At 35.0% G+C, this 19,738-nt stretch overlaps 1 protein-coding gene across 8 annotated transcripts in view; it reads left to right on the plus strand.

Annotated features, from left to right (window-relative positions):
* LOC150095411 (spermatogenesis-associated protein 6) overlaps positions 1–19,738 on the plus strand; it is a 523,112-nt gene that overhangs the window by 172,676 nt on the left and 330,698 nt on the right. For all 8 annotated transcript variants that reach the window (XM_090410322.1, XM_090410323.1, XM_090410320.1 and 5 more), the window contains one exon: positions 10,835–10,883. In XM_090410322.1, the coding sequence (XP_090266448.1) occupies positions 10,835–10,883 (49 nt within the window). The remainder of the gene's footprint in view (positions 1–10,834; positions 10,884–19,738) is intronic.

Consider the following 19,738-nt stretch of genomic DNA (forward strand, 5'->3'; position numbering starts at 1 on the left):
GTACTTAAGTTTTGTCGATTTGGAAAAGGCATATGATAAGGTGCCAAGAGAGAAGCTATTCAATACGCTGCAGTTATATGGTGTCAATGGGGCATTTTATCAAGCAATACTTAGTCTTTATTTGAGTTGTGAGTCAGCAGTTAGAATTGAAGGAAGTACAGGAAGATGGTTTAATGTTAAATCTGGTGTGAGACAAGGATGTACATTATCCCCTCTGTTATTCATTATCTATATGGATCACATTATGAAGGAAAGTGGTATTAAACCTGATATCAAAATTGGAGATGTTAATGTCAGCTCTTTGCTTTATGCGGATGATGTTATACTTCTAAATAAATCCGCTACAAGTCTGCAAGATTCTCTGACTAAATTCAGTTGCTGTTGTAATAGATATGGTATGAAGGTCAGCAATAAAAAGACAAAGACAATGAAAATAGGCAGAATCATTGAAAATGTCAACTGTGTTGTGAATGGAGAACCTGTGGAACAAGTAAACCATTTCAGCTACTTAGGCACAATTTTTACTGAAGATGGTAAACTAAATATAGAAATAGACAACAGAATCAGCAAAGCTGGTATCGTGGGAAGTCAATTGAATAAATTCATATGGAATAAGAAAGAAATTAGTCGGAACACTAAATTAGCTGTATACAAGACTGTGTTCAAACCGATTTTAACTTATGGATCTGAGAGCTGGGTCAGAAGTAAAACACTTGACCAAAGACTAGAGACCGCAGATATGAGACTCCTGAGAAAGATTAGAGGCGTGAACAGATGGCATCAATGGCAATATCATATTAAAAATGAGGATATTAGAAAAGAACTTGACATTGTCAGCATCCAGGAATGCGTTAGCAGAGCTAATCTCAGATGGTATGGTCACTTAAATAGAATGGGAGAGGAAAGATTAGCAAAACAAGTGTTCTCTGCCAGGTTGGCAGGAAAACGACCCAGAGGAAGACCAAGATATAGGTGGATTGATACGGTACAAAGTGCCTTAGATGATAGAAATATAAGATCCGATAATGTTGGAGTCTTGACAAGTAACAGACTGATTTGGAGGAAAATTGTAGATAGGAAGTTAGTAATGATGTAATTTTTTCATGTAGTACTGTCATATCCTGTACACCCCTTGAGGGTACATGGCAGGAATTTGATGATGATGATGATGATGATGAAATTTTGAAATATACAAATAAAGTTTTTAGTTGTCTATTTTTTTAAGTTGTTTATTTTTAGTTGTTTATTTGTGCATAATCAGATATCAGGTTGGGGGAATGTGATCTATATAAGAGAGTAGATCGGCGAATAACTTTTTATAGAAAAGTAGCTTCTGTAGTAAAAAAGATTGAACAGCACTGCCATATACCATTAAAATCAAAATTAATGTGAAAACTTCAGCAGTCAGTCAATTTAATAATTAGTAACTTTCAATTCCTAAGATAGAGAGGATCCAAGTGATGAGCATCAGTCTGCATTAATCAACTTAAGGAGACTTGTTGGTTGTTTTTGATTTATGATCAAAGCAATTCAGTCTATGAGACCAGCATATTGCATCTGTTCTTATGACCAATTTGTCGGTTTGGTGGAATGAAAAAACCTGAGTTTCCATGAGGAAAAACCCTGCCTCCTCCATATGAAACCTGATAACTCACCTTCAATTGACAAGCCCTGATGAAGGTTTTTCAAATCCTAGATGGGATTTGAATTGAGTTCTTTCTAACCAAATGGAATTGTCAATACTGACTGAGCTACACGGGATCTAAGAAAGGTGAAAAATGATTGGCACAGCTGATATGAATAAGTCAGCTTCCTAACTGGACATAGACCTAACGATAAATTGATACTACTCTCTTAGAACAGTAAATTAATAGCACTTTTAACTATTAACATTTTTTGAGTTAAATTTTTTATTTTAATGGTACGAACTATACATATTTAGTTCATTATTTTAGGTAAGTGACATTAATTTAAGCTAACACAACATTCTAAAATTTATGCATTAATTCTGCATATTCACTTTTATAATTTTATACTCTTCTGGTTCTTTCTTATATGTCTCCCATTATTGTTTGCATTTGTACTTTTTAATGTTGTTTGTTTGGGTTCTTATTTTTCTTAGATTTGGTTTGTTGCTAGTCCATTGTATTCTGCCAGTATATGATTTTCTGCCATTTCATTTGTTTATGTATAGTTTCTGTTGTGCATACATACATATTGTTCTGCTGTCAGCATATAATTTCCCACTATTACTGTTTAAGCTTTAAGCTCACTGTTTGTAATAGTGAGGTTAAAATATTCAAATAGCATTGGTTCTATGAGACTTAGGCTAGAACTTTTCTGTAGTTTGTACTTAACTATCTTTTATTATTTTAATTTTGGATAATGTATCATAGTTCACAAAACAAACAGACCAACCATAGGGGTGCCCCAGTAGTGTCCGGCACATGTGTGCAAAACTTAAGTTGGCGCCCCTATACCCCTTCCCTCAATAAAAAATCACTTTATAAAAATGTATCAGTGAGTAAAAATGAAATATGAAATATATTAATTATAAGTTTATTGAACAAAAAGCAGAAATTACAAAAAAAATGTATAAAAAACAATAGACATACAAGAAGGGTACAAAAACAAAAACAACAAAAATAATTTGGAAAAAATAAAATAATTTATGTTATTTGGCAAGAAAATCATTTGCGAATTGCACCTTATATAGTTTTACGTAAATTAACAGATAAAATTACAGTTTTATAAAAAGAAAAATATTAAATATTTTTTGGTACAAAATTAAACTAACTATATTTTATTTGGCAAGAAAATCACTTTGTCATTTCTACTTTGTATAGGTATAAATAAGAAACAGATAAGCTTACAAGTATATAAAATAGAAACATATTAAATATTATTGGGTAAAGAAATAGATAAACAAATATTTAAACAGAAAGAAAAATCACTTAGTGAATTGAACTTTTCTATTTTTCATTAATAAAAATTCTCGAATAATAGCATGTATATCAAGTTGATCCAAAATATCTTACTCTATTGATATAATGGCAAGATTTGAAAGTCTGTTTCTTTCTATCAAAAATATCCTTACTGCAACCAGGAACTGGCTCCAATTCATTCTTCATTACTTGTTTAGTGAAGTACTGAGTAATTCTGGGAAGCATTTCTCTCTCTTTCTTCTTCCGTTTTTTTTTATCTATTAAATTTTGATACCTGGAAAGTTTATTTTTTTCTTTTCCTCTTGGGACATCTAATTAAAGAAAAAATACTCAATTATAATAAATTTTATTATTAAAATTCGAAATTAGATATATATATTTTTTTATAATATTAATAAAAAAAACTTAGTAAAAAACACAAGTTTTACAATGAATATTCCATGTATAAATTTACTAACTTAAATAAAAATTAATATTAAAAGAAAATGTTGAATTATTAAAAAATATATATTAATTTCTTTTAGAAATATCTAAAAGCATGAAAATTTAATTTTTTCATGAGACAGTTTAACAAAATTAAAAAATAAGAAATATATTACATTAAATGCACGAGAAAAGAATGAATAACTTAGCTTAGATCTTAGTTCAAATTCAAATTTACTTCTTGTTCTTGTTATTATGTTATTACTGATACACTGCACTTGACTGTCCTATGTCTAATTACAAAAACTTACAACTGATACCTTTTTGATTAGTGATACGATACAGTATGTACACTGTAACAGCAGAATATATAATAAAGTTAATATAATAGTGTTAAAAACTGCAGCAGATTTTCTTATATATGTTTAGAGCAAATGCGAGTTTGAACAAGATTAAACAAATTCAAATGCATGTCATCCTGTAAACAGTAAACTCACTCAAGTTCAAGTTTTTACTTGTTTATGCTAAACTACTTGTTAGAACTAGGATCAGAATAAAATAAGATCTTAAGGAATAATAACAAATAAGTGATTATAAATAATTTGTTTTAGACAAATCTATAAAATATAATTAAAATTTATACAAAAATGTAATTTATTTTGATATACTTAATGAATAATATTTTTTTTTAAGTATTTCTTCCTCCCCTGAAATCTTTGGCACCTTTACTATCCTGGCGCCTGCGTGCATTGCACATATTGCACACTGTGCCGGCGTGCCCCTGACCAACCAGAGAAAGTATGTTTTTTAGCAGCAAGTCAATGAGACATAGAGGTGCCAGCTAATAAGAATAACACACTTTCCTATTAAAATTATGATTATTCAATCTCTATTATTTTTATTGTTGTATTGTTATCTAAGTGGATAACATCTCTGTTTTCCAACCTGCAAGATGTGGGTTTGAATTCCCTTACCTACTATGGCATAAAAGTGATTATCAATATTTTTAGGTGTGTTAACAAGATTATTTCATCATGTTGTGTGCGCAAGACCTCAACTTGGCTTAATCCCTTAGCCCATCAACAGTATTAATATTGCAGTAAGTTTTGTAGGCTACTGAGACAGATTCATAATGGCAAAGATGAGTTAAGATAATACTGTGATTTTCCACTTGAGTAAAATTATATAGAATAAAACTTGTTGATTATGTTTTAAAAGCTCATAGCTTATGCCAGTATCAAGGAGCATCCCTTGAATATAACAAGTGATGTAAATTATACTTGACAAGAAATTATAATCTTGTTTAATCCTTTAGGCAAGTATAAGCAAACAAAGTTTGTGAGTGAAGTATCTTCATTACCAGGCTCTCTGTATATAGAGGCTGTTGATTTCACACTCCCTTTTGGATGTGTATATTGCTATACGTTATGGGTGATGTCACTACCCAGACAGATGGACAATGTTCTCTCTCTCTTCAGATTTTCCTATTAATACAAGATTTTCTCAGGACACTGTTATTTCACCAACTCTCTTCCTGATATATATAAATGTCCTACTCTCATTGACTGCAAACCCTATTCACAGTTTTGCTGATTTCCCTTAATCATATGATAAACTTTGCAGCACTCATACAGCTCAAGCAGATCATCTGCTATCAGCCCCAAACATTATTTCCATACAATCCTTCAGTGGGGGTGATAAAAACCTGGGCAACTTTATTGCTTCCAGAACAGTATTTTTTTTTTCTTACTAAAAAAGATCTTAGTTCTTCCTCCCTACCTTTGATAATTTTCAGCTTAAAAATCAAGACAACTGCTCATCTTAGGCTGGCACTTATTCCTTGCCTTTCCTGGCACAAAATTGTCACTTCTATGGTATTCTTAGGTTCTAAAAAAAATTGGCATCCATTTTCATTCTCTCCAGCTACTAACTCTGTACAAATCTTAAATCTTTCCAACCTTGACATACTGCTTTTGCATTTGGGGTGGTGCACCTAAAACCCCAAGAAAATTCTTGCTGCTCATAAGAGCACATCTTGGCTAATTTGCAATAATTCTCTCTCTCTCTTAAAGGTGGATGGTCAGTTTTTCATTTTGTTTCTTTTACAGATATTTTCATAGGTGCTGAAAGTATTTTACCTTGGGTATAATAAATGTTAAAGATACTAAGCTATTTTAAACTTGGTTTTACTCCATTTCTCAAGTAAGCAAACAGACAAACAAGTCAAGTTTGTGCCTGCAAGTGTTGCAAGTCTAGCTGATCCTGCACATAGTGCAAGATCAAGGCAACTCATGGTAAAAGTAGAATAAGCTCTGATCACTAATCTTAATACCCTTACGTGCAGGATCAGCTAGACTTGCAACACTTGCAGGTGCAAACTTGACTTGTTTGTCTGTTTGCCTACTTGGGAAATGGAGTAAAACCAAGTTTAAAATAGCTTGGTATCTTTAACATTTATTATACCCAAAGTAAAATACTTTCTACATTTATATCTCCTCCTGAGATTTTTATTTAATAAGGTTAAAACACCTTATAGTAACTTGTTCTGGTAAAATACTTATGAGCTCTATATTACTAAAATCTTAGTATTTCTAGCCTGGCTCCCACTGATGAGATCTCAATAAAGGTTGAAACCGGTTTGGGTAGTGGCCCCTTGCCTTTAATACAAAGCATCATACATCTCCTCCAGGAGATGTGCTTTGCATTAAGGGTAAATATTAAGATTAGTAATCAGAGCTTATTCTACTTTTGCCATGAGTTGCCTTGGTCTTGCACTATGTGCAGGATCAGCTAGACTTGCAACACTTGCAGGCGCAAACTTGACTTGTTTGTCTGTTTGCTTACTTGGGAAATGGAGTAAAACCAGGTTTAAAATAGCTTGGTATCTTTAACTTTCATAGGTGCTGTTTAGCAAAACTGGTATCCATTAATGCCTCACATTTTTGCTTAACCTACAGTAATATCAACATCCTTTGTCAGTTGTTGAATTGCTTACTCACTGAACCTGCTACTCCTATTAAAATCTTTCATTTCCATCTGCTCAGTTTTGTGGAACAACCTTCTCTGTGAAGTATTCTCCAAAGACTACAACAGCAAATCACATTGATTTTCTATACACTTTGTGGCCTCTCGTGTGGGAGTGATATACAGAAAAAAAAAGTAAGCTAATCAAAAAGTAAGCTAAAGCACCTCTCTAATCAGTGAAAGGAAGAGTATAGTCTCTTAAGGTATAAGCTGACCTAGATGAAGGGTCTGCAGCCTCATTTTCCTTGACCCTAATGTGACTTGATCCAAGCAAGCAAACAGCGAGCAAAGTCTCCTGATATCATCTGCTCGATGTGGTTGGTTAGTTAAATGAGATCTTAAATTAAAGCGAAAAATTGGCTTGTTGGTAGACAACTGCACTGCACACACAAACAATTTATCGTTAAAGAACATCAAAGTAATCTTCATACCTTCGAACACTACATCGTTAATTCAACCATGTTACCAAGGCATCATCAATATAAGCTTTTAAAGCTTATATTCGCAGGGAAGTTCGTGTAAGAATTATAGCTGAACTTGATTATATAGAAGACCAATCTGGGGCAAGTGCAATTGCAAAAAAAGATTTCCCTTCTTGATGCATTGCATTTGGTAGCAATGTCATGCAGGCAAGAGAAGACTATTGAAAACTGCTTCCAAAAAGGTGAATTTTTTAAAATAAACTCTTGAACTCCTTTTTCCAAATAATTTGAATATCTTACAAATGAAATTTTTGATAAAACCCCAGATGGTATGTCAAAAGAAGAATTTGAAAATTGGTTGGATATTGATAACAATGTTGAAGTGGTGGCTACAATGACAGTGTTGGAAATATGTCAAGCTGCTTCTGATGAGAACTTTAAACTAGTAGAAGAAAGTGAACCTAATAGAAGTATAGGAGAACAAATTTTAGAAGCTCCTCCAACCAATGCCCAGATGCAAGAAGCTCTATGAATACTTCGTCGCAGTGTGTGTGTAATGTAGAGCAACAAACTTCGAAGGGCATTATGAGTATGAGCAGTTCATTCATGAACTATATTCAAACACATGACAGACAACACTAGATAAGTTTTTAAAATAAATTTTATGTTGTTGCCTATTAAAAAGTTGTTTATAACAATAAATTAAATTAAATAATGTTTATAACAATAAATTGAAATAAATGATGCAATTTTTTAATATCTTTTGCATAATGTTATCATCCGGTTATTGTCATCAAAAAGCAGCTGTCCCAAAGTTATCCCAATAAGCAGCATCTACTGTACAAAACATTTTTTATCTTCTTCTTCTTCCTTTCCAGTAATAAGTCTAGTTGCCTGTTACAGTCTCTTCCCATCTTTTCAAAGGCCATCCTCTATTCCTTCTCCCTTGAGGTCAATCTCTGTGGGAGTCTTCCTTCACTCATTCTTTCTGTATGTTGTCTCTCTCTCTCTCTCTCTCTCTCTCTGTATAAAGATTGATGTAGTCTAAGATAGGTATCACCTCAAGTTCCTTTAAGATATCACTATTTCTGTTGAATTCAGGTCTATTGTATCCAACTGTTTTGTGCATGAATCTCATTTCAGAGCTTATCAGTCTTTTTCTATTTGCTTGAGTTATGTCCAGGCTTCTGAACCATATGTTAGGATGGATCTTGCTAATGAGTTATGGATTCTTATTCTTGTTTTCTTGCTTATTAAATTTGGATTGAATATCTGATTAATAGTTTTTGTTATTTCTATATAATTGGTTATTTTATTTGTCTCCTTCATAAGATAAGTGGTAGCCTAGATATTTGAATGTATTAACCAACTTTTTTTAATATACATTTTAATTAAATAATTGTTACTTTCCTTATTTTAATCATGGACTCAAGGCATTTAGCCATAGTTTTTGATGTGCCATTAAACATAAAAAAATAAATAAACCAACAATTCCACTTAGTTCCTTGTAATGCCAACAGACTGGACGTTGAGTGTGGCTGATGAAAGAAGTTTCACAGGAGATGAACCTTGTACAAGATTATTGTCGTTATTATCAGTTACCAAGAGAAGAGGTATATTCTTAAGAAAAACTTCTTTAAAAGATTGCTGTGTGAGTGAAGGAGATTGTCAGGTATTGCAGTTGGACAAACAGTTTGCGTTAATCATTTTGCTCACATCAGATACCTGAGCATATTTTCCAGTTTTGCCAGTGAGAATGAAAAAAAAAGTAAGCTAATTGGTTGCAGTTGAAGACATTTACATCACCAAGGGATGACTTCATTGTTTGGATAGTTGGACTACAGGAAATCAAGCTTGAAGGATAAGAAGGTGGAGTGTCAGAGGCAACAGATGAATGATTTGGAATACCATAAAAATGCACCATTGCTGCTCTAATGGTGAAAGGAATTATGTGAGTGTGAAGTGGACAATTAGGGCGGACTATGGTTATTAGACATGCTATTTGAAGTTCAGTTAAAATTAGGAAGTTGGGTCTGGGTGAGAGTTAAATGGATGTAGAAGTGTTAATTTTTTTATGTTTAAAAATTTTTTTATGTTTTTGGTAGGATTTTTAGCATAGAGCTAAAAATCTAACCAAATGCCAAATTCCAAATGAAAAAACATTACTGTCTCTGCCTGGCAGTTCATTCTCTTAATCTAAGGAACAATTTGAGCCAGCCTGAGGAACAGCTTTACTGATATGCTATTGAATTGGGATAGGTTCTTAATCTCTATAGTGCATTTTGTATGTCATTAAAGGGTATTATTCACATTATATGTAGAAGAGAGAGAGGCAAGAACAGCAGCCAGAATCCCCATTCCAGAGACCAAACAACATCAATCCATTCGATCTGCAGTAAGCTAGTTGGTAGTGTTCCATGGGTGGTTGTGATGGTCACCTAGTCAGTCTGGTTTGCATTTTTACTAGCTAGAAAAGTATCCCTTTGCAGTGTGAAATATGTAACATTACTTAAAATAAGATATCATCGAAAACTATCACAAAAGTAATAGTTTTCGATGAAAGTACTTTAGAAAAATTCTACAAATTGTAAAATTGTTTTTTAGAAAGAAAACTGTAGAAAAAAATGCAAGTAACATACAGCAGATATTTGATGCAATGTGTACACTATATATATATGTTAAAGATACCAAGCTATTTTAAACCTGGTTTTACTCCAATTTCCCAAGTAAGCAAAACAGACAAACAAGTCAATTTTGCACCTGCACGTATTGCGAGTCTAATCTAGCTGACCCTCAAAGAAATGCAAGTCAAGGCAACTCATGGTAAAGGTAGCATATGCTCTGATCACTATTCTTAATATTTACCCTTAATGCACAGCCCATCTCCTTGAGGAGATGTATGATGCTATGTATTAAAGGCAAGGGGGCCACTACTCAGACCGGTTTCGACCTTATGAATAAGTAAAGCCGTCTCTAAAAATTCGGACGATCCCTAGGCCACTCAATTGTGGGCGAAAGACCGTCCATCTCAGCGTTGGCTCCACTCAGTGATGGCCTTCCACCCACCACCACCAACACCGAGCAGAACCGCTCATATTCCGAAGAAAAGCATTCACCGACAAAGCCCCTCACCGGGCTGTGTCGGAGAACACTTTCCCGGAGACTCAAATTGCTCCCTTAAGGCAAAAACTTAAGAGAGCGAACTCATAATGGCCCTCACTAGTTTTGACCTTTATTGAGGTCTCATCAGTGGGAGCCAGGCTAGAAATACCAAGATTTTAGTAATACAGAGCTTATAAGTATTTTACCAGAACAAGTTACCATAAGGTGTTTTAACCTTATTAAATAAAAATCTCAGGATGAGATATAAATGTAGAAAGTTTTTACCTTGGGTATAATAAATGTTAAAGATACCAAGCTATTTTAAACCTGGTTTTACTCCAATTTCCCCAAGTAAGCAAAACAGACAAACAAGTTAGTTTTTTAAAGTCATTTATTATACCCAAGGTAAAATATTTTCTACATTTATATCTCATCCTGAGATTTTTATTTAATAAGGTTAAAACACCTTATGGTAACTTGTTCTGATAAAATACTTATAAGCTCTGTATTACTAAAATCTTGGTATTTCTAGCCTGGCTCCCACTGATGAGACCTCAATAAAGGTCGAAACCGGTCTGGATAGTGGCCCCCTTGCCTTTAATACATAGCATCATACATCTCCTCAAGGAGATGGGCTGTGCATTAAGGGTAAATATTAAGAATAGTGATCAGAGCTTATGCTACCTTTACCATGAGTTGCCTTGACTTGCACTACTTTGAGGGTCAGCTAGACTCGCAATATGTGCAGACTTGCGCAAAATTGACTTGTTTGTCTGTTTTGCTTACTTGGGAAATTGGAGTAAAACCAGGTTTAAAATAGCTTGGTATCTTTAACATTTATTATTCCCAAGGTAAAATACTTTCTACATATATATATATATATATTGTATATCTATTTTTTTAATTTTTTCTTTTCAGATCTTTCCATCATGTGCAGATCCTGCTGAAGTTGCATGGCATCTTGAAGGTAGGACATATTTTTATTTAAACTATTTTTATTATTATTATTATTACATGATGCCTGCAGGGAGTCCAAAGACTCATCGAGGGAGGGCACCTACTCTACAACTCTCTGTCTCCACCAACCACAACTACCATCACCATTTACACCAACGCCATCTACCAGCACCAGTAGATTTTCACAGACAATCGTAAACATCCATGCCCATGGCAGGATTCAAACCCACAGCCTTTTGGCTGTAGAACAGTTATGCTAACCACTCAGCCAAACAGGCTGGTTTATAAAATACTCAATAATTTGTGAATAACATGTTAATTAATTACTCCCCAAAATGAATTAAGAACAATTTCCTGTATGCATATTAATAAAGTTTATCACCTCACAAAACACACATTTCAAATATTTTAATAGGTTTTTTGTATTAACTGCAATAAATCAGGAAAATATAAATTTTATATCATGCATACTAAATGTTTCAATGCCAAAATAGTGATTAAAATTATTCATAGTTCTACAACAAAGTCTGATTTGTTAAGTTACAGTAATTGGTCAATGCTAGTGGAAATTAAAAAAATCACAAAACTCCAAGGGTAAGAGTCTGTTTTTTATCATTACCCAACTCAACAGCAGATACAAGGATTCAATAAATGCTGTGCTGTTGGTGTTTACATAAAATATATTAAAATCTATACCATTATGACAGAAGTGCCTCTGAAAATTAAAAATACAGTAATTTTAAAATATTTCTCTGGGTCAGACAGTTGTTGATCTTCATTTAGCAAAAAAAAAAAAAAAAAAAAAGGCTTATCTGAAAGTTACGTTTTTGTGAAAATTAGTACCCTGTTCCACACAAATTAGCCAGTGCTTCAGCAGTTTATTTTATTTTATTTTATCAAACTCATTCTTGAAATTTTGTGTTACTTCTACATCTTTACTAACATTTCTGTAACTTAAAAAAGTTTATATCATTATAATGAAAAGCATTCTACACTAATTTTACACTAATTGGGTCAGTCCAAAATAGTGAACAGACCATGATATTGACCATCATAATGGCAACCTTGGGGTCGCCTCACATTTTGGGTTGGTTGGTTGGTTGATTAATAAGACAGGAGAGATTGAAGAGGTGGATATGAATGGGGACGTGAGTGGTATGAGTATAGAAAATGAGAGAATGGGTGTGCAAGAGGAGCAGGGAAACGGGGAGGCTCAGGATGGACAGGGGTATACAGCGTGAGAAAGGTGGATGCTCCAAGAGGAGGTGAGAGAGCATGTGTAGGCAGGAGAGGAATGGGATGACCAGGGATCAAGAGGAAACAGTTGGAATTGAAAAGGGTTCTAAAATGAAGAAGCAGAAAGAGAAATGGCCCCATTTGAGCATGGAGAGATCACATCGAGTGAGTGGTATCAGTGAAACTAGCTGTAGATCCAGAAATGAGCTGTTGTGTTTGTATACAAATGCTAGAAGTATAAGAAACAAGGCAGATGAAATGGTTGTACTAATTGCGTCTGTTCACCCAAAGATTGTCGGAATAAGTGAGTCATGGTTGGAAGAGAATGACATCCTGACAGGAATAGAGATGGAAGGGTATGATGTGTTTCGTGAGGATAGATTGATGATAGAGAAAGAGTTATGTCCATACAAAGTAGATGATAGAGAAAGAGTTATGTCCATACAAAGTAGAGATGCAAGACTGAAATAGTGCCAGTGGTTTTGAGGCAGTATGGTGTGAGATACAGGTGAATGGAATCAAATACTTGGTGGGATGTTGTTATAGACTAGGTAATGTGGATGATGATGATGATAGTGAAATGTATAGTCAAATTAGCCAAGCAAATAAGAAAAGGGTGATCATTTTGGGTGATATTAGTTATGGCAATATAGACTGGAATGATGAGATAGCAACTGGAAGTAAAGAAAATGAGTTTCTTGAGTTTTGAGGGATAACTACCTCAGACAGTATGTAACAGAGGGCACACGAGGATTAAGGGTCTTGGATTTGGTCATCTCATTAGAGGATGTAATTATAAATGAGGTGTCAAATTATTCACCAATTGGTGAGAGTGACCATGAGATGATTACCTGGGTGGTTGACAGCAGTGTGAGGACCCCTGTGAGAAAAGGGTATATGTGGAACTACAAGGGGGGGGGTGATTATGAAGAGCTCAGGAGACAGCTTGCAGGTGTAGCATGGAAAGAGGAGTTAGCTGGAAAAGAGATCAATGCAGCTTGGAGAATTTTCAAAAACTATCTAGTGGATGCAATGTCTAAATGTATTCCAAGGGTGAGAAGGTTAAATAAGGTAGGTATGAAATGGGTGAATAAAGAGATTAAGCATGTGATACAGAGAAAAAGTGTATTATGGAGGCATCTAAGAGAAGTGGAAATCACAAATTCCATGGGGATTACAAAGACCTGGCAAGACGGGTTACTTGGTTAGTGAGGGTAGCTAAAGTGAGGTATGAATAGCAGTTAGCTAATGAAGCCAAAAAGTATCCTAGGGAGTTCTTTCAATGTGTAGCCAGCAAAAGAAAGAATGATTATGGAAGGATGACATTGATTGGAGAAAATAAGTATAAAGACAGCTGTTGCAGAATGTGTGGTGGAGATACTTAATGAGCAGTTCATAAAGATCTTTCAATCTTGTGAATGTGACTTCATGGAGAGATTGAGAGCAGTAGATGATAGGGAGGAGAGACTGACTGTACGTGAGCAAGAGGTGTTTGGGGAGTTGAGTAAACTAGATGTAAATAAGGCTGTGGGACTTGATAATATATCACTGCATATTCTGAAGGAATGTGCCAGAGAGTTGACACCAGCCTTGACATATTTTTTTAATACGAGTCTTGCACTTGGTCAAGTTCATAAAGAGTGGAAGGAGGGCAAGATTGTGCCACTTCATAAAGGAGGTGATCGAACTCAAGCATCAAACCATAGGCCTATCTCTGTGTCAGGTGTTGTAGTTAAGTTGTTGGAGAAGCTTGTGAGAACTAGGATCCAGAGTTGGGCTGACAACAATGGTATTATCTTTGATGGACAGCATGGATTTGCTAAAGGGAGGTCATGTTTTATTAATCTACTTACTTATTACAATAAAGTGACTGCTTCCTTGGACAGAGGAGAAGGATACACAGTAATATACTTAGATTTTGCAAAGGCTTTTGATAGAGTACCTCATGATAAGTTGACAGTCAAACTAGTTAGATTAGTGCATTGTATTGAAGACTTGCTATCTGATAGGTATCAACAAGTTGTGTATGGAGCGATATCTAGGAAAAGGAATCACTAGTGGAGTGCCTCAGGGGTCTGTTTTAGGGCCATTACTGTTTAACTTGTGTATTAATGATATTGGCAAAGATTTGGAAAGAGATATTCAGTTGTTTCCAGATGATGCAAAGTTGGTATGAACCATAAAGAGTAGTGAAGATGTTGTGGCCTTACAAGAAGACTTGAATAAATTGAGTGATTGGGCATGGAAATGGAATGATGGAATGCAGAATTTATGCTTGGTGAGAATATATTGTTGAAGGTACGAGAAATAAGAGCTCTGTGGGTGATAGTGGATAAGGAGCTAAAATTTAGGGGACACATCGCCAAAATTGTGAAGACAACACAAGGGCTTCTGGAAATGATGCGGAGGACACTGACGTGTAGAAGTAGGGAGATTCTTGTTCTGTTGTATAAGGCTTTGATTACGCTGCACATGGACTATTGGACCCAGATTTGGTCACAGGGTTTTCAGAAGGATGAAGAGATGTTGGAAAGGGTCCGAAGGTGACTGACTAAGGTAGTTTCTGACCTCTGGAATGTTGAGTATGAGGAAAGATTGAGAAGATGTAATTTGCAGAGTCTGGTGGAGAGGAGGACGAGGGGAGATATGATAGAGACCTACAAGTTGATAAGGGGTTGTTATAAGATCAGTGGTGGAAAAGTTCTACAGAGAAAAATAGTGGGAGATCAGGGGAGAACCAGAGGTCATCCCTGGAAACTGTATGAAGAGGGTGTGAGTAGGGGAGTGAGAGGCAGGTAGGTTTTTTTCGTACAGAGTTGTGAATGATTGGAATGCCTTTCCTGAGAGTGTGATGTCTGCAGTGAGTTTGAGTGTGTTGAAGACACGGTATAATGAGATGTGTGTGTGTGATAAAAGGACCTCCCGATGAGTCTTTGACTCCATGAGGTCTTATGGTAGTAATAATAATAATAAGGAATGGTGATAGATTTAGAGTAGTCCCTGTTATGGAGGGGAGGGAGGGAGGTTGCGGTTAATTGGTTTTAATATTTTTTGGATTTTATGGGGGTTGTAGCTATTGGCTACAAAGGTGTTAAGAATATGGTTAAGTTCAGTGGTAAGGGCATTGTTATCTGATTAATTTTGCCCTATATAACAGAGCAAAATTAATCAGTGGAGATAATATGCATCCTTGTCTTATCCCTTATTTTACATCAAACCATCTTCCTGTATTTCCTTCAATTCTAACTTATGACTGACAACTTAAATATAGACTATGGATTGATTTGTATAATAATTCACCCAATATAATTGTAGTGTCTTAAAAAGTTTTTCTCTGGGCACCTTGTCGTATACCTTTTCTAGATCTAAATTTAAGTGCAGTTCCTTGTCATATGCCTAAGATTTCTTACCTATTTGACTTAAAGTGAAAATCTGATCTTGATAATTCCTATTTGACCTGAACTCAGCTTGTTCCACAATTTCTCTTCCATAATTTTTCTCGGCCACTTTTCAAGTATGCTTGCATGAATCCTACCTGGAACACTTAGTAAAGAAATTCCTCTGTAATTCTCACATTCAGCTTTATTCTTTTTATAGATGAGTACTATGAGAGCTCTACTCCAATCATTGGGAATTCTACCTTCTTACCAAGTCTTCCGAATTATGTAGTGTAGCCACTGAAGAATTTTTATACCTCCATACTTAAGCATTTTTGAATATCATCTATTCTAGCTGCCTTTCCACATTTAAGTTTTTGACAGCTTTTTCTCTCTCAAGAATTGATATATACTCCTCTGCATTCCTCTTGAAAATTTTCTAGTATGGTTCTGTGACTGCTTGGTTCGTTTAACAATCTTTCAAAGTAATTACTCTAAATATCTAGGATATCCTTATCTTCAGTTTTCATGTCACCTTTATCATCATCTTCTTCTTCATCTTCATCATTTTCTTTGATTCCTTTTACAGTCTCTTTCCTCCATTTCTAAGCTTCTTCAACAACCCTCCAGAACATTTTGCCACCTACTGATGTTTATTTTCCATACTCTCACCTAAGTCTTCTCATGATTTTTGTTTAGCTATTTTTACACATACTTAGCTCTTTTACATTTTTCTCTGTATTCTTTTAGGGAATCTGCCAACTTATTTGCTAAGTACTTTTGGTGTGCTTTCTTCTTTTTTTAGGACTGCTTCTTTAACTTCTTATGTCCACCATGGTGTTCTTATTTTTCTGCTTTGCCAACAGCTTCGTCACATACCTCCCTAGCTGAATCAAACAATGTCTTCTTCAGAGTTTGCCACCGAGAATCCAAGGTGTGGTTCTTGTTTTCAATTTGTTTAATCTTTTCTTCAATAATGTTTGTATAGTCGATTCTACAATTTACCTGTAAAAGCTGTTCAACTTTAATTCTTTTTAAAACTTTCTTACATATTGTTCTTTTCAATGTAATATCCATTTTTATCCTGCTTAGTACTAAGTAATGGTCACTTTCAATTTCAAATTCTCTGTACACTCTTGTATCCTGAATGAGCATGAAAATATCATTATCAACAATGACGTAGTCAATGAGGCTTTTCTTATTTCTTGTGATTCTCTCCATGTGAACTTGTGCACATCTTTATATTGAAACATGGTGTTAGTAATTATTAGTCCATGTCCTGAGAAAAATCCAGCTCATATATGTCCCCCATTTCTGGACAAATGCCATGGAGAAGTTTGGCAAATCTCAAGCGGTTTCACTTGATATCTGCAGAGCGTTTGACTGGGTCTGGCATAAGGGCTTACTAAGCAAGCTGCCATTGTTTGGTCTGTCTCAGGACTTCTGTAGTTGGATTGCCAGCTTTCTGTCTGGACACACATTATGTGTGGTGGTGGTGGTGGTGGTGGATGGTATCTTATCCTCTCACCATTCAACTAATGCCAGGATTCCACAAGGTTATGTCCTCTCACAACCCCCCCCCCCCCTTCCTACTATATATCAATGACCTACTTCAGCTGACCTTCAACCCAATACACAGTTTTGCAGATGACAGCACATTTCACTCCTCCCTTTCTTTTGATAAACCTTACTCTACACAACTCATCTCAATCTACAGAACATCAACCACCACCATCACTGCCATCACTTCTAATCTCCAAGCCATCCTGCAATGGGTTTCAGATAATCTAGTCAATTTCAATGCTAATAAAATCCAGTGCTGTCTTATTTCTCATAAAAAAAGAACCATTTTCTCCCAGTATTATTTTTGACAACACCCATATTTCCAGACAATCTGAGATATCTCTTCTTGGAATTACCCTGATATATATGAAGCCTCTCCTGGCATAAATGCATCACAACCAATGCATCCTCAGCTTCTAAAAAACTAGGATTTCTATTTCGCTCAAGACATTACTTCAATCCCCTGAACAGCTGTTAACCTTATACAAATCACAAATCCACTTAGCCATTGAATACTGCTCTCACATATGGGGTGGGGCCCCCTGAAAGCTCTCTCAAAATGCTTGACTCAGTACAGAGGAGAGCAATGAGACTCATTAGTGACCCATCTCTTACCAACTCACACCCCCACTTTCACACAGATGATTGGTCTCTGCACTGTGTATTCTACAAATATTTCTATGGAAAATGTTCATCTGAAATAGCATCAATAATTCCCCCACTTAGTACTAAGCTCATTGGAACATGTGCAGTTGCTGCTCAACATCCCTTCACAGTGCACCTTGAAACCCACAGAACAAGTTTTTTCTCTTCCTCCTCCTCCTCCATTCCTGCAACTGCTGTACTATGGAACAGCCTTCCCCCTGTTGTGTTCCCCAAGGAATACAATATACAGTCATCCAAATCAAATGTGAACAAATACCTTCTTTCCCAACCCACTTCCCATACATGGTACTAATGTACTATAGATATTCCTATATGCTTGATGGGATTCATTTCCTACTCTGCTGTTCATATCTTCAACACAGACCACTTTTTCCATTTTCTTTATGTCAGCTGCCTGTTCTGATAACTCAAAAAATTCCTCCACTTCTTCTAGTTTAGAAGAACCTTCTGTGGTTCAATAAGTTTCATGCCCATTTTCCCATTTGGAAGTTTGCCCACATAACCCTTCTTGAAACTGCCTTCCAATCAAGAAGTTTATCTTCATGTTTGGTATTGAATTCTATCACTACTCTTTTCTTTCCTTGATCATTATCACCTGAAAATAACATCAAATGCTTATTATTTAGTAAGGTCACATCTGTTTTGGTCTTCCTTGTCTCAGTAATGGCAGTTATCTCCATGTGATATACTTTCCAATTCTTCTGCAATTTGATTTCCTTTCCATAATACTCCTTATACTGATGGTGACTATCTTCAGTTCTTCTGATGTTAGGTTTATTCTTCTGCTTCTAGATGCTGAGTTTTCTTGTTCCAGTAGCCAAGTTTCCACTGTTTGTCATGATTTCCTGACAAAAACAGCAGGGGCCCTTGTTTAACCAGGTGATGACCCAGCTGGCATGAAATCTCATCATGGTGTACCATCATATGTATTTGGTTTAAGCCAATAAAGAGTACAGTTTGGTCATTTAAGTCCCAAATTACCAGCCCATCCTCATTCATTCAGTAGTACTTAGTAGTTACGTATTAATGGGCTGTACCATGTGAAGGTGAGGATTGGACATTAGGACAGAAGTCCCATTCGGTTCTCTGTATTCCTGAAAGGTAATGCACAATATTTTGAAAGAATATTGTGCATTACATTTTGGCCATTACATAAAATGGGTTGGTTTCATCACTTGATGATATTTATATCATGATGCCATAAAAATTCATTGAAAACAGTTATTTGAAAGACAGTTTGGCAAATAGTTTATCAGCAAACAACAATTTATTGAAAATCCAATTAATCGAATAAACAATACGCCAAACAACAATTTGTCAAATGATACTTAACTGCAAAAACAGTTGATCAAAAAAACTGAACTTGGAATGTCATATGTACATTGACTAATTTGTAAAAATGTGCCCAATCCAAAATTCACCAATAATTTTTGATGATTTCCTTTCACAGTTCATTGAAATGGTTACTTTCTTGCTAAACATTGTTTTACAATTTTTGGTGGCATTACCTAAGATGCAGATAACATAAGTGGGTGATCATTGAGATTATTTTGTTTTATTTTAGAACATTATTCTATAATGTATATTGCTTCAATAGGGTAGATGGTGATTTATCTCATAAAATACCAGCTTGTTTTTGGTTATACTCTGCATATAAAATTTCATTTTGCCTAATTTTTTCAGAAGAAATGGTCAGATCAAAATGAAATTTGATGAATTTTAATAGAGATCCTAAATAAATAAATAAATATTAGTTGGAAATTTTTTTGTCAAATTTTTCCAAAAAAATAAACTGATTATAATTAAAATTGATCCATGTAGATATCTACATTTCACATCACAAATCCCAAAGATTATTAATTTTATTTAGTCAGAGCAATGTTACTGCTATATATCGGTATCACCAGTGGTGTGCCACAGTGGTCAGTTTTGGGGCCATTGTTGTTCAATTTGTATTTAATGATATTGGGTTGGGTTTAACTAGTGATATCCAGCTGTTTGCAGATGATGCAAAACTGGGGTC

Source organism: Typopeltis vanoorti, chromosome 20 (genome assembly GCF_054136105.1).
Source record: "Typopeltis vanoorti isolate ZY-2024b chromosome 20, IOZ_Tvanoo_1.0, whole genome shotgun sequence".
In the NCBI taxonomy this organism is placed as follows: Eukaryota; Metazoa; Arthropoda; class Arachnida; order Uropygi; family Thelyphonidae; genus Typopeltis; species Typopeltis vanoorti.